General features: G+C 42.1%; 1 protein-coding gene across 1 annotated transcript in view; it reads right to left on the bottom strand.

The window, feature by feature from the left end:
* The window catches only part of MGA (MAX dimerization protein MGA), a 103,804-nt gene extending 93,846 nt beyond the window's left edge, over positions 1–9,958 (bottom strand). The window contains exons 1-2 of the mRNA XM_080808788.1: positions 9,826–9,958; positions 1,096–2,226 (exon numbers count right to left, since the gene is read on the bottom strand). Of these exons, the coding sequence (XP_080664914.1) occupies positions 1,096–2,159 (1,064 nt within the window). The 5' untranslated portion in view covers positions 2,160–2,226; positions 9,826–9,958. The remainder of the gene's footprint in view (positions 1–1,095; positions 2,227–9,825) is intronic.
* Positions 9,959–14,552: the final 4,594 nt, after the last annotated feature.

Raw genomic sequence — 14,552 nt, 5'->3', positions numbered from 1 at the left:
ATGCCCTTTAGTAGGTGAATGGATAAACAAACTGGTACATTCGGACAATGGAGTACTACTTAGCACTAAAAAGAAATGTGCTATCAAATCAGGAGAAGACAGGAAGGAAACTTGAATACATACTACTAAGTGAAAGAAATCAATGTGAAAAGGTTACATACATTATGATTCCAACTATATGACAATCTGGACAAGGCAAAGCTTGAGAAACAATAAAAAGATCAGAAGCTGCCAGAGGTTAGGAGGGAAGGGAAGGATTAACAGAGGAGAGGATTTTTAGGCAATGAAAATACTATGTGATATTTTAATGGCACACACAGATCATTACTTGCCCAAATTCATAGAATATAAAGCACTAAAAATGAACCCTAATGTAATCTACGGACTTTGGATGATTATGATGTGTCAATGGTTTATAAACTGCAACAAATATATTACTTTTGTGGGGGGTGTTGATAGTGGAGGATGCATGTGCGTCAGCAGAGGGTATGTGGGAAATCTCTACACCTTCCTCTCAATTTTGCTGTGAACCTGAAACCGCTCTAAAAAAACTAAGTCTTCAATTAAAAAATAGTAAGTAATGCAAGTTCAAATAAAAAAACAACAGCACATGATGCTATTTTAACATATAAGGATTTTCAGCTTATTTTGTAGTCAACTTATGGATATTAGCTGTCCACAGAGCGTTAAATTCTGAAATAGATAAAAGTAAGTTTACTTTGAATCCCTTCTGTGCCTCAACTGTTTCAGTTATGATATGAAAGTATTTTCCTTTCCATCCCCCAATTAATGAAGAGTTCTCTCTATACATATTACCAAGGAACAGTCATGCACAATCAACAAAATCCTAAATCTAAAAACTCTATATATCTAAATGAGCAAAAGGTCCCCATTCTGAAAAACCATCTAATTTGCCTATAATTCTAAATCCTAAACCCAACTCACATTCATTACAAAAAAATGAACTGTCACTTCGCAAAATGTAAAAGCAACTGTGGTATATTTGATACTGGCTTAAGTCAGCAGTCCACACAACCAATGTATTAAATCCAAAATTTTCCTTTTATCTCTAAGAACAGAAAGGCTATTACCTACCTTTCAGAAACCTCTTGTTTCAATTGAGGAACTTCACCAAGGGCTGAATCAATATCCATGAAACCAAGAAAGTCCCGTTTTATACTAAGAGAAGGCTTCTCCAAACACTTGCCTGACGTTTCATGACCCCTCGATAAAGAATCTGAATCAGTTAGCTGTATCTCTGACCCCTCACCTTCTGTAAGACGGACTCGCTGACCAGGAGAACTGGGAACACTATTCCCTTCCTGGTCAGAGCTGTTCTTTTGCTTTCCATCTCTCTGGGGTTTACTATTCAGCCCATCATCCCGGAAGCCTTTAGCAAATGGATTGTAATCTATTTTCAGCTGGGTAATCTGAATGTTCTGGTAAGCTGTTACTGCAAAGAATTCCGTCTGTGGAAAGGTAAAAGTGTGGACACCAGGGCCATTTAACTGTATCACTTCAGTAGCCTTTTCTGCAGGCACCAAATGAAGCCTTGGCAGGTACCGATGCATAGAGTGCAAGATGATATGCCCTTCTTGGTCCAATGTATTGTTGGTAAGTTTGAGTTTATAGAAAGATACTGGCTGATGCATCCAATAATGGCCTGTGGAAGGAGATTCTGGATGAATAAAAACCCTCCCCAAAACATGGGGCTCAGCCTTCCCACTTGGTTCCCACCAGCGACCATTCCACTTATAACGATGGTTATCCACAGGAGATATATCCATGACAAGGATATACTTCATATTTGAATCTAAACCTGTTATCCAGTAACGACAGTATGGAAACATGCGTCTTCCCTGCTTGGTCAGAATCATCTCTGTGCTTCGATGATAGAATTCATTCCACATACTGTTGTTATCCAGAGTGACAGTGATTCCTCCCACAGTACAATCAGCTGGAAGACAAATCTTCCCTTTAGATTTTCCTGGTGATGACACACTGCTAGCCAAAGCACAGGCATCCCGATTAGTAACCAAAATTCCTTGATCAGTTTTGCCATTTCCTGGCTGTTTTAGGATGACAAAAAAGGTAGGTGCTGCTCCTGCCACTGTTCCGCCATCTTGATTAGCCAATATAACCTGCTGTTTCTCCTCCATGATTCCAATGGGAAACTCAGTCGTAAGATAACTGTACTCACCACATAGTCACAGTGGCCTTCCCAGCCTGCAACAAAAAACAAACAAAACCCTTTCAATCAAGAGAATGTTTGTTTTGTTATAAATACAAGAATGGTCATGGTATCCCCAAAATATATTCCTCAACTCTTTGAAGACTTTGCTTCTAGCTTTCTCTCACCACTGTAAGGATATTCAGTCCAGAATATTTAATATCTTTTTAAAATTCCTTTTAGGGGCACCTGGGTGACTCAGTCAGTTAAGCAGTCAACTCTTGATTTCAGCTCAGGTCATGATCTCAGGGTCGTGAGATAGAGCCCTACGTCAGACTGCTTGGGATTCTCTCTCCCGCTACCCCTCCCTCTGCCCCTTCCCCTGCAATCTCTCAGAAAGAAAACGAAAGGAGAGGAGAGGAGAAGAGAAGAGAGGAGGGGAGAGGAGAGGAGAGGAAGAAACAGAAAGAAAGATCTCATTTTAATCTAATTATAGTTGACCCCTGAGCAACTCAGGGGTTATTAGGTAGGACCTTGACCTCCCCTCACTGCACACACAGGTGAAAATCCACATGTAACTTCTGACTCCTCAAAAACTTAAATACTGACAGTCTATTGCTGATGGAAGGCTTACCATAACATAAACAGTCGATTAATATATTTTGTATGCTATATATAATTATATACTGTACTCCTACAGTAGAGAAAAATTAGGAAAATCCTAAAAAAGAAAACATATTTGCAGCCCTGTACTGTATCAAAAAGTAGGTAAAACACAGGAAAACCAAACACCTATAAAAATGTACAGAATGTCAAAATAAGAGAAACGCAAATGAAAACCATCTTGACACTGTCTTTTACCCTATCACACCAGCAAAAATCAAAATTTGGTAGAGGTGTTGGAAAGGCTGCAAATCAACCAATGTTCTCATCTAACAAGATGCTGAGACTATAAAACAACAGAATCTCTATGATAGAGGGCAACATGAAAATATAAGAAGTACAAATGCATATATCCTATGAAACAACAGTTCTTCTAAGGCCTTTTTTTTTTTGAAGATTTTATTTATATATTTGACAGAGAGAGATCACAAGTATGCAGAGAGGCAGGCAAAGAGAGAGGGGGAAGCAGGCTCCCCGCTGAGCAGAGAGCCCGATGTGGGGCTCGATCCCAGGACCCCAGGATCACGACCTGAGCCAAAGGCAGAGGCTTAACCCACTGAGCCACCCAGGCACCCCTCTAAGGCCTTATCTTAAGTATGCACATGCACGCACAGACACACATCCATAAGTGATGCATACAAGATCCTTCCCTGTATTTCTCTGTATAATAGCAAAAGACTTTGGGGGTGTGGGAGAATCCATCAAGAAAGACTGGTTAAATAAATGGTGCTACATCTAAAGAATGGAATACTCTGCAGCTAAAATGGATAATATATAAATATTCGGTACTCCTATTTTACAAGATATGTTAAGGGCAAAATGTTCCAAAGAGTGGTAGATTATGCTACACTTCTTTATAAAGTTAAAAACAAAAAGCCAAAGAAAAAAAAAGAATACGTATGTATTTGCCTGACATATATAGACTATTTGTAAGGAAACAAAAGGAACTAGCATTGTTGGCTGTAACAAGGGAAAACATGTTCTAAATTTTTTCCCTTGTGAACATACAACCTATTCAAAAAAGGGTTAAAACTGGTTAATTTTTTAAAGTTCGAATGAAAAATCCCACAAATATTGTATGATTTCATTTATATGTAACGTCCAAAATAAATAAATCTGTAGAGACAGAAGTAGATTAGTGGTAGCCACGGGAAGGAGAGAGGGATAACTGGGACAAAAGCTAACAGGTATGGATGGGGTTTCTTTGTGACAGAAATGTTCAGGAACTAAAAACCAGTGAAGTGTACTCTTTAAAATTGTACATTTTATATTATGTGACTTATATCTCAATAAAAAGTTATAAAGAAATCTCAGGGGGTTCACCTGGGTGGCTCAATGGGTTAAGCCTCTGCCTTCGACTCAGGTCATGATCTCAGGGTCCTAGGATCTAGCCCCACATCGGCTCTCTGCTCAGCAGGGAGCCTGATTCCACGTCCCACCCCCCGCCTGCCTCTCTGCTTGCTTGTGATCTCTGTCAAATAAATAAATAAAATCTTAAAAAAAAAAAAAAAAGAAATCTCAGGTTGTTATATTGAACTGATGCCGTTCAATTACCTAAATACTCTACAAATATAAAGTTATCTCCAATTAGCTTTTACACAAAAAGATGCTACATCACTACTCCTGTTTAAGTGGGTCAGTAATTTTGATTAATCAAATCCATCTTTTATTGGTTCTAATTTTAATTAAAAAGCCTAATTTTATCTTTAATCAGAGCTACTGACAAGCAGCAAAAATCATATGATCTGAACTTTACCTCTTTTTAGAGAACTAACCAAAGGAACAGAAAAATCTCCGGAACCTAAAATATTCACAATTAGCCTGAGGATAATAGATATTTTAAAAGTCAAGACTTCAAAAAAAGGTTGACTACTGTTTCCTATTATAGCTAGACATAAAAAAAGAAACCTACTTCCTTACACTAAAACACTAATACCCAGGAAAGATTAAAAAAAATATGTATCTTCTCTGATTTGGATCTTACTCTTAAGAGATAGAATTTAGGGTGATTCTTTCCAAAGGCCGCTTCAGGCTTAAGACAATTAAGCTTATTATTTCCTAAAACTAACAAGTTTAGGCAACACCTAACAGAGATTGATAAGGCAAAATTTGAACAGACTTAGAAATCAAAATTAAGGGGCGCCTGGGTGGCTCAGTCAGTTAAGCGCCTGCCCTCTGCTCAGGGCATGATTTCAGGGTACTGGGATCAAGCCCCACATGGGGCTCTCTGCGTGGCAGTAAGCCTGCTTCAGCCTCTCCCTCTGCCTGCCTCTCCCCCTGCTTGTGCTCTCTCCCTTGTTTGCTCTCTCTCTCAAATAAACATATACAGTCTTTTTTTAAAAAATCAAAATTAAGGTGACTATAAAAATAGTAAAGCTTAGACAGTTCACAAATAACCTCTACAATGGCATATAACTCAAACAATGCAAAATCTTGTACTCAGTTCATAAAGTTCAAAGTTTTTCCTCACAAACCACCAGCAATTTTTGCAAACAATTATGTACAACATTCTTTTTAAGTACAATTTAAATATAACTAAGGTGGCAAAGAACTAACTGAAAAAAAATTCAGCTATTCCAAACCTATGAATATATTAAAGGGTTCAAAATTTCTTAAACATTATCTTCTATAATAGTAAAATCTTAGCTTTCAGATTACAGGTAAAACTAGAGCAAAGAAGTTTTAACTAATACTTTAAAAAGCACTCTTAAGGGGCACCTGAGTGGCTCAGTCCACTAAGCGTTTGACTCTGGATTTTGGCTCAGGTCACATCTCAGGTTTTTGAGATGGACCCCAACAGGGTCTGTGCTGGGCATGGAGCATGCCTAAGATTCTCCCTCTCTCTCCCCCTCTGCACAAACCCCATCAAAAATAAAAAGCACTCTTAAAAATCTATGAAATGTCAAAGATTCAACTGACAGATATCCCATTTAGTGTTACAGAATGCACTGAGTAAATTTTATGCTAACTTCATACATATACATTTCAATTATTCTTTTTGCCTAAACAAAGAAATTAAGTGCAGAAAATTCAGCCTGCTCTATTTGAATTCTGCACAGATAACAAATATAAAAACAATGTAAAAATGTGTATGAAGACAGGAAAAAGAGCTTTCAGACTTCTGATCTGTGTAAGGCATTTAAAAAAAACAACAACAAAAAAAAAAACCTCCAAACTATTCCATGAGTTGATGAAAATGCATAAAACCAAAAACCTAACTTATGACCAAAACAATCTCTATTTCTTGAACCCTATACTGCCACTAGTATAGAAACAAATTAAGATTTTATTTATTTACTTGACAGACAAAGATCACAAGTAGGCAGAGAGGCAGGCAGAGAGAGAGGAGGAGGAAGCAGGCTCCCCGCGTAGCAGAGAGCCCGATGTGGGGCTTGATCCCAGAACCCTGGGATCATGACCTGAGCCGAAGGCAGAGGCTTTAAACCAATGAGCCACCCAGGCGCCCCAAGAAACTGAATTCTTATTCCATGCCAATCTTTAAGCAGAGTCCACTGTAAGCACGCCTACATTTCTGGGATCTATACAGGATCTTAGAATAAGAGGATAGTCAATTCAGCATATTCAGCTACTTCAGACACACAAGTAACACTCAAAAGTCTAAGGCTTTAACCGATTGCAAAAATCAAATGTACTTTAGGAAGGGTTAAGTTACTCATGAAGAAATAAATCTATTCCCAGCAAGATTCTAAAAATACCTTATATTTGGCTCTCTAAAAGCTTTAGGGAAGACCACAGTTTGGGTACACTTACAGCTTAACATTTGAAAAGTCTCACTTCAGCTTTTCAGTATCAAGCATTTATCTATATAACTATAGTAATGAACCACGGAAGTTAAGTTTAGCGGATGATAAACAACATTCCAAAAAAGTTCCATCAGAACATACACACACACACAGGCTTTGAGAGAGAATGTTTTCAGATAATGTGACAAATGCCATAAATCACTACAATTTCAGAGTCCCTATTCTAAATGTCTTTTCACCAATGACCTCTTTGGGAAATGTTTAACTACTAAAGCCATGACCCTCACACAACTTACAAAATACACCAGTTAACTAGGTAGTTACCTAATTCAATGATTCATGTACTGCCTGCCTCCCACACTTCCCCCGTCCAAAAAAGCACCCAATCAAAATAATATTACTTTAAAAACGCAGAAATGCTAGTCAACCTATTCTGAATGTTCCCAAAGTTGCTTTAAAAAAGGGGGAGGTGCGCCTGCGTGGCTCAGTGGGTTAAGCCTCTGCCTTCGTCTCAGGTCATGATCTCAGGGTCCTGAAATCCAGCCCCACATCAGGCTCTCTGCTCAGCAGGGAGCCTGCCTCCCCCTCTCTCTGCTTGCCTCTCTGCCTACTTGTGATCTCTGTCAAATAAATAAACAGAATCCTTTAAAAAAAAAAAAAAAAGGTAACCTTTCGTACAACAAATGTATTACCGTATGGCAGGCACCAAGATGCTAAGTTTGCTCCTTAATGTAATCACTACAAAAAATAAAAATAAAAACTCACTACAAAAATATGGTTTAAGTTAACCTAAGTTTCTGAAACACAAAATTTAAGAGAATGAGTTCATCAGAATGTCGGTATTTACCAATATACAATGGGCAGAGAAATTCAAAAAATCTTAAGAAAAACAGAATCTGGGGGGCGTATGGGTGGCCGAGCCGTTAAGTGTTCGCCTTCAGCACAGGTCATGATCCCGGGGTTCTCAGATTTAGCGCCCCCGCCCCCCTTTTCAGGGCTCCCTGCTCAGCAGGGAACCTGCTTCTCTTCTCCCTCTGCCCCTCCCCCTGCTTGCGCGTGCGCGCGCGAACTACCTGTGTCAATAAATTTAAAACCTTAAAAAAAAAAAAAAAACAACTTGGATATAATCAGAAAACATAACAGCAAATGGTAGCAAAAACAGTAAAATAGCCAACCACCAATTCTTAACCATTTGGTTGATTTTAATAAGTGATACTTGCAATCTATATTAGTAAGCACTTAACTTCGGGCCAGACAACATCCTGAGGATTTTATAATCACCACAATCCTGTAAAGACGCAAAATACTACCTGAAATACGTTAGGTTTTAAGGCACAGAAATGCATTTGCCGAAGACATTAAGTCCTATCCCTTCTCTTCCCAGATACCACCAGTTAATGCTAACTCCAGAAGCATTTTTTATTCCTAGGAATGGTCCCTTAACTATAACTTGGGGTAATCAAGCTCTCAGTTTATGGCAGAAACGGCTAGTAATCAAACTACCACCCTACTCTAGAATAAGTATGGCAAAGTACCCAGGGCACTGAATTTCCTCAAGTCCTAAGCATGTGTTTTTTGTTAGGTGAACTCAACCCACTTAACCCACACAACCGCTGGAAACATAACCACTGGGAAGCAAGAAGCACCAGCACTGATCCCATACCCTTGTAAGTGAAAAGGCCTCCTGCTAGTTCCTGCTAGTACCCGGGAAGAGCAGTCGCCGTCGACTATCAAGGGCCCAAAATCACCGCTTTTTAACTGCAGAGGTTAGCTAGCCGACAACCACGTGAAAAAATGCCGCAAAGAAAGCTCTTCCGGAGAAGAGGAGTCCGGACACATCACGTGCCGCCGACCGGAACCTGCCGAACGCAGGGCGGGATCCAGTCGCATTCTGTTACCGTGGAGACTACGGAACCAGCCACCCAACCCTCTCGGGCCAGCCCCCTTCCCAGCAGTCGTCACGCCGCCTCCAAGCACTTTCCCTGCAGCCTAGCCGCGGCGTCGTGCCCAAAAAGAATAAGGAGAGCAGGCAGTATTTGCCAGGGATTACACCATAGAAGCCTGAGAACCTTCACAACACCCACGGGGGCGCGCGGGTGGACTCGAGAGTTCCCTTGATCCACGTGTCTGCTCCGGCGACGCGAACCCGACCGTGGTCTTCTCTCAGAGAAGGCTGTACTTTGGTCACTCCCGTTGTTCTGCCGTCAGTCACCCTCCTTTAAGACCTCCTTCACCCCTCTCAGCTTGCACCCTCCCCAGGAAGAGGCAACCCCAGGGTTCCAAAAGCAAAGCAAAAATCTTCATGGGAAGACACTACCACTTTCCACTCACAGCTCAGTTTGAAATGATCTCTAACTTCTCCATGCTCTTCGCACATAGATCCTTCAACTTTGGTTAGTGGTACTCGAATAGCCTGTTATATCCCAGTCCCACCTACCAGTGAGGGTAAAGACCTCCTTGACAATTTAACAGACGCGGGAAACCTCATAAACGGAGAACTAGCCAAAGGCTGCCCACAGAGGGAAAAAGAAAATAACACCTGCTCTTCCCACCTGTTTTCCCCGCCCTCATTTCTGCACTTACTAGCCACCGGTCCTTTGTTTACCAAGTTCCCACTCCTGTGTGGCTCACTTCCTCGCCCTCCTTTATTAAACTCACGCGCGGTCCTGCCTCAAACAACTTGCCCAGAAATTACATGCTAAAAAAGACGTTTACACAGGTGTCAAAACGCTACACACAGCTCCTGAAAAAGCGACGTCAGCACCGTTTCCCTCAGAGTTTTGGAACCCCGAGACCTGAGCTCTAAAATGCAAAGCGCACAAGCGCAGCTCTCGACCTAAAGCCCCGCGCCGCGCTGAAAGTCATCACGCGGATCGTACCATGCGGTGCGGCACCCCACGCACGCGAGGGCAGGGCCGCGCCAAGGGCGCTTCTCACCCCGCCCGCCTCGTGGCTTCTCTTCCTGGCGTCGATGTTCCCAGTTACTTCGCTGCGCGACGCGGAAGTGAGCCGGGGACGCGCGCGCGAGGTGACATGCGCAGCCTCGCTCCGGGGGCCACAGGCGCGCGCCAAAGGCAGCCCCGCGCAAGGCCCGGCCTGGCCGGTGCGTGCGAAGATCGCACAGCGGAACGCTTCTCACGCTGTTCAAATCCACAAGCGCTTCAAACTCAAAAAACTCTCTTCGGGCCAGTACTAAAGCGACGCCCTCCACCCAGGCCCGAGAGTTACCGTGCGGGGCGTGGTCGGCTTCACCCGGAGTCCTTCACATCCCGCTGGGGGCGGGTTATTCTGTTCGGTTCGCACACCGTGTGTCCGCTCCAGCTGAAGAGCCTGCGCGCGCACCGGACGTCCACGTCACCGCGCACGCGCTCCTACCCGCTCAGAGCCCGCCGCGCAAGCGCAAGAGGAGGCGCGAGCAGCGCCTCCCTCGCCCCTCCCCCAACACCAGGAGGCCAAACGGCCCGGGAGCAGCGACAAGACCCTTGGGACCCGCCCCTGGAGCTCAAGCCGCTGCTTTTCCGGGTCCAAGAAACCGATAAAACCCTAATGAAGCTTCCAGAATCAAGAACGGCGAGGGAGGAAGAAGGCACCCCAACTCCCTCACCCTCGCACACGAAGGCTTCGTGAAAACTGTGAAACCTTTGCCCGCGGGCTTTCTCAATTGTGCCCTCCACCGTTTCCCTCGGGCTCCTCAGCGGCCCCGCCCCTGCCGCACCCAGTCCCACCCACATCTGGCTCCACAGCCCTGGGGGCTTCACCAGCTCGTCAAATGAATCCACGATCTTCCTCTCCAATGTGCTGTGGGTTTGGATAGCGCCAGACCGTCGGGAAACCTTGAAGAAAAGACTTGAGACGGGTGGTCGAGTCTGCAACATCCACGATCGAAGAACACTAGGAAAGTAGGAAGGAGACCGAAAACTCCACTACCAAGAAGAAAGAGAAGAAGAGTTGCCATTAACTTGCCTGACAAAGATGAAAGATGTCCTAATAAAACAGTAAACCGTGGAAACAATTTTTTGCACGACAGAGTATTATCTAACCTTTAATGCCCTGATCCTGTGTTTTCAATTTCTGTTTATTCAAGATATTTAGGCTATGAAGTGCAAAGAAAAAACTGCTGAATATTGTATCAAGCAGTCGCTGAACAAGTTAACGAATAGTATTTCTCCCAACCAAACATCAAAAATTATTTCTTCCTACCCCTTACCAGCTGCTCCTCCTTCTGCAGTCAAATGCTCTACCACTGAGCTATACTCCCTTGGAGTAGCTGCTCCTCCTTCTGAACTGCTAACAGTCAAGTAATAAAAAGGGACAGTTGTTTAAAATGAGAAAGAAAAGAGGCAAAATAGAAAGCAGAAATTGTGGTCCATGTTTTCAAACTGTATTCTTTCAACTCTTATAAGAATTAGCAAATACTGAGAAGTAATCATTGCTTGGTGACCTAATACAAAACACTATATGAAGGAGAATGAGGGGACTAAAAGAAAGGAGCCAAGAGGGAGAGACTTGACCAACAGGATTAATCAGAGCTGGACCAGAAACATTGGAAGAAGGGTCTTGTTTCCCTTCATTCTGCTCTTCCTCTGCCACACCACGGGAAGAAAGTGTGATGGAGTTATAGTATGGACTGGAAAATGTGTAAGCTAAAGGGCACAGACTTAGGAAGTTGCTCTGAAACCCCCATGCAGGCACTGTCAACAAGAGCATCACCAGTGAAACAATGAATAATATCCAAAATCCTAGGCAAAAATGAAACACATCAATTTCTTTAACACCTTCCTCCTCTTCCCTGACCCCAAAAACCTCTTTTCCTGCCTTGTCAAAATCTCCCACCTCTTCCAAGAATGCTTTCCTCTTAAGGGTCTAAGGTTTCCTCACACAAAATTAAAGGCAGAATTGTGTTGACATTGATTCTAAGATGTAAATGACTGATGACTGGTTAACAACCATACCTAGTGGTAGTTGCATCCCAAAGACAACGTTGAAATAAAATCTCTCATTGGAGAATCTCAGAGGACACCTTGGAAGACAGGGAGATTGGAGATTTTCTTTTGCTGCTCTTCCCCTACATCAAGCAAACATGAAATGCCAGATCTTTTAGAACCACCACCAGGGGCTCTTGATTTCCACTCATGTCATGATCTCAGGGTAGTGAGATCGAACCCCACATCTGGCTCTGTCCTCAGCCAAGAGTCTGCTTGAGATTCTCTCCCTCTTCTGCCCCTCACCCAGCCTGTACATGCTCTTTCTCTCTCTAAAAATAAAATATTTTAAAAATAAAAGGCATCCTTATATAACCCAAGTTTTTAATATGCCAAGCTAACTAAGTGCTAAAACTGACACTCCTGCATTTTACCTTGCTATTAGAATTCTCTCATTTCAGGGGCACCTCAATGGCTCAGTCCATTAGGCACCCCAACTCCTGGTTCTGGCTCAGGTCATGATCCTCAGGGTCATGGGATGGAGCCTGCGTAGGGCTCTGCGTTCAGCATGGAGTCTGCTGGAGATTATCTCCCTCTCCCTTGGCTCTTCCCCCTGTTCATGCACACACGCATTCTCTCTCTCTCTCTCTCCCCCTATTCTTAAAAAAAAGAAAGAAAAATTCCCTCATTTCAGTTTTCATAGCTAACCCCTGCTCATCAGCCTAACACAAAAATCTTTCCCTTGGTTTCTCTTGTTTGAGCTTTCAAAAAGATATTTTACTAAATTTAAGGGAGATGGGGATAGAGAATTCATGAAATATGAACACAATTTTGATCCCAGATTGCTCTATAAACACATAAGCCCTATTCCACTTACATGCACATTTTTTCTACTCAAATATTTGAATGTCTTTTATGTGTTGAGGATAGGGCAAAGATTGGCACTTCTTGCACTGTTCAGATGTCTACAAAAGAACTCCAGAAGTTGGCAAAACTTAACAGAATCCACCAACAAAACAAACTATATTCCTTATCCAATCTACTCTGATCCCATCAACTCAGTTCCAATATCTACCAGTGACCTACCTCTCTGAAGTGACTAAAATGTTTGGTCATCATCTTAAATCTTTAGACAAAGCCATCACCACACACATCCCCAAAACCCCGGGGTTATGGTCTTATTTACTGTATTCCTAAATCAACACAATAAAAACCATTCTTAGAATAACAGCTACAGACAAAGTTACAAAAAAGGCTTTTCACCTAAATAAATAAATAAATAAATAAATAAATAAATAAATAAACTTCCTTCACTAGCAATAAACCTGCTGGCATGTGTTAGGCAGCAGGAAAAAAAAAAGGGAATCATACTGGTTTATACACAACCCCATTTCTGGCTACCATTTAGTACTGCAACTAAAACCAACTCCTCTATCCACAGGCAAAGTATAACTAGCTCCAATATGTGAAACCTGAACTAAGGAATTAAAAGTGGCAAAAAGTCCTATCTTCAAAGAGCCAACAATCTACTCAATAAAGAGCTCTAAAACCTTCCTAACAAGCATAGAAATATGATTAAAAGCATGTTTTAGAAAATGTTCAGAGAGGTAAATATGGAAAGAGAGGACAGAATGTGACAGAATGTTATCTCAAGCCCACATAATCACCTTCCTTACCTTTTGCTAAGATTTTCCCAGATACCTCAAACCTAACTGCTATTCATCCACCTTTCAGGCATAAGTTTCTGTCACTTCCTCAGGAAACTTTTCTTATTAACCCCCAAGGATCAGATGAGGTCTCCCTTTAATATGCTCTCATAGTACCCTGTACTTCTTTGTAGCACCTACCACAACTCTATTTTTATTTTTTTTAATAGATTTTATTTATCTGAGAGAGAGAGAAAGAGAGAAAGAGAATACAAGTTGGGGAGGGGCCGAGAGAGAGAAGCAGGCTCCCCACTGAGCAGGGAGCCTGATGTGGGGCTGGATCCTGGCCCCTTGGAGATCATGACCTGAGCCAAAGGCAGCTGCTTAACTGACTGAGCCACTCAGGCGTCCCCACAACTCTACTTTTAAAACTATGTATTGAGGAGCCCCTGGGTGGCTCAGTGGGTTAGGGCCGCTGCCTTCGGCTCAGGTCATGATCCCAGGGTCCTGGGATCGAGCCCCACATCGGGCTCTCTGCTCCGCAGGGAGCCTGCTTCCCCCTCTCTCTCTTCCTGCCTCTCTGCCTACTTGTGATCTCTGTCCATCAAGTAAATAAATAAAATCTTTAAAAAAAAAAAAAAAAAACTATGTATTGAGACTCCTGCCTTTGGCTCAGGTCATGATCCCAGGGTTCTGGGATCTAGTACCACATCGGGCTCCTTGCTCAGCAGGGAGGCTGCCTTTCTATCCGCCTCTGCCTGCCTCTCTGCCTGCTTGTGTGCTCTCTCTCTCCTTCTGACAAATAAATAAATAAAATCTTTAAAAAAATAAAATAAAATAAAACTATGTATTAATTAACATCTTGCCCACTAGACTGTAAGCTCCACTCTATTCCAGTGCCTACCACGAAGCCTGGAACACAGCAAACACATACTATCTGTTGAATAAATGAATATGAAACCATAGGTCCCAATTTTCCAGGCAAGTCCAAATACCAAATACTGATTTACTGTCAACAATTTGGGATTTGGAAAACAGGACCTATATACATTTAACCACACTCACATTATATATGCAAAACAAGGATTCTGCTTTGACCAATGTTTTCCAAAGAGGTACAGTTTTAATTAGAAAAAACTAGTACCACTGACTCTCATCACAAATTATTTCCCCTTAAAGAAATGGATAAATATTATTGACAGATACTTGAAGAGATAAGAATATTTTCCTAGGAAAGTCTAATTACTTACTACTTTGTGCCTGAATGACTTTTGACTGAACATTTCTTAGAAAAATCAACAAAGGCAAACAGATTCTTTGCGTTGTAAGAAATATTATGATTCTATAATTTACCATATGGTAATAAAAGCAACAAGTTGTAATGAAG

The sequence above is a fragment of the Martes martes genome (assembly GCF_963455335.1).
Source record: "Martes martes genome assembly, chromosome: 7".
Lineage (NCBI taxonomy): Eukaryota > Metazoa > Chordata > Mammalia > Carnivora > Mustelidae > Martes > Martes martes.
This window is presented reverse-complemented; position numbering and strand designations above follow the sequence as displayed.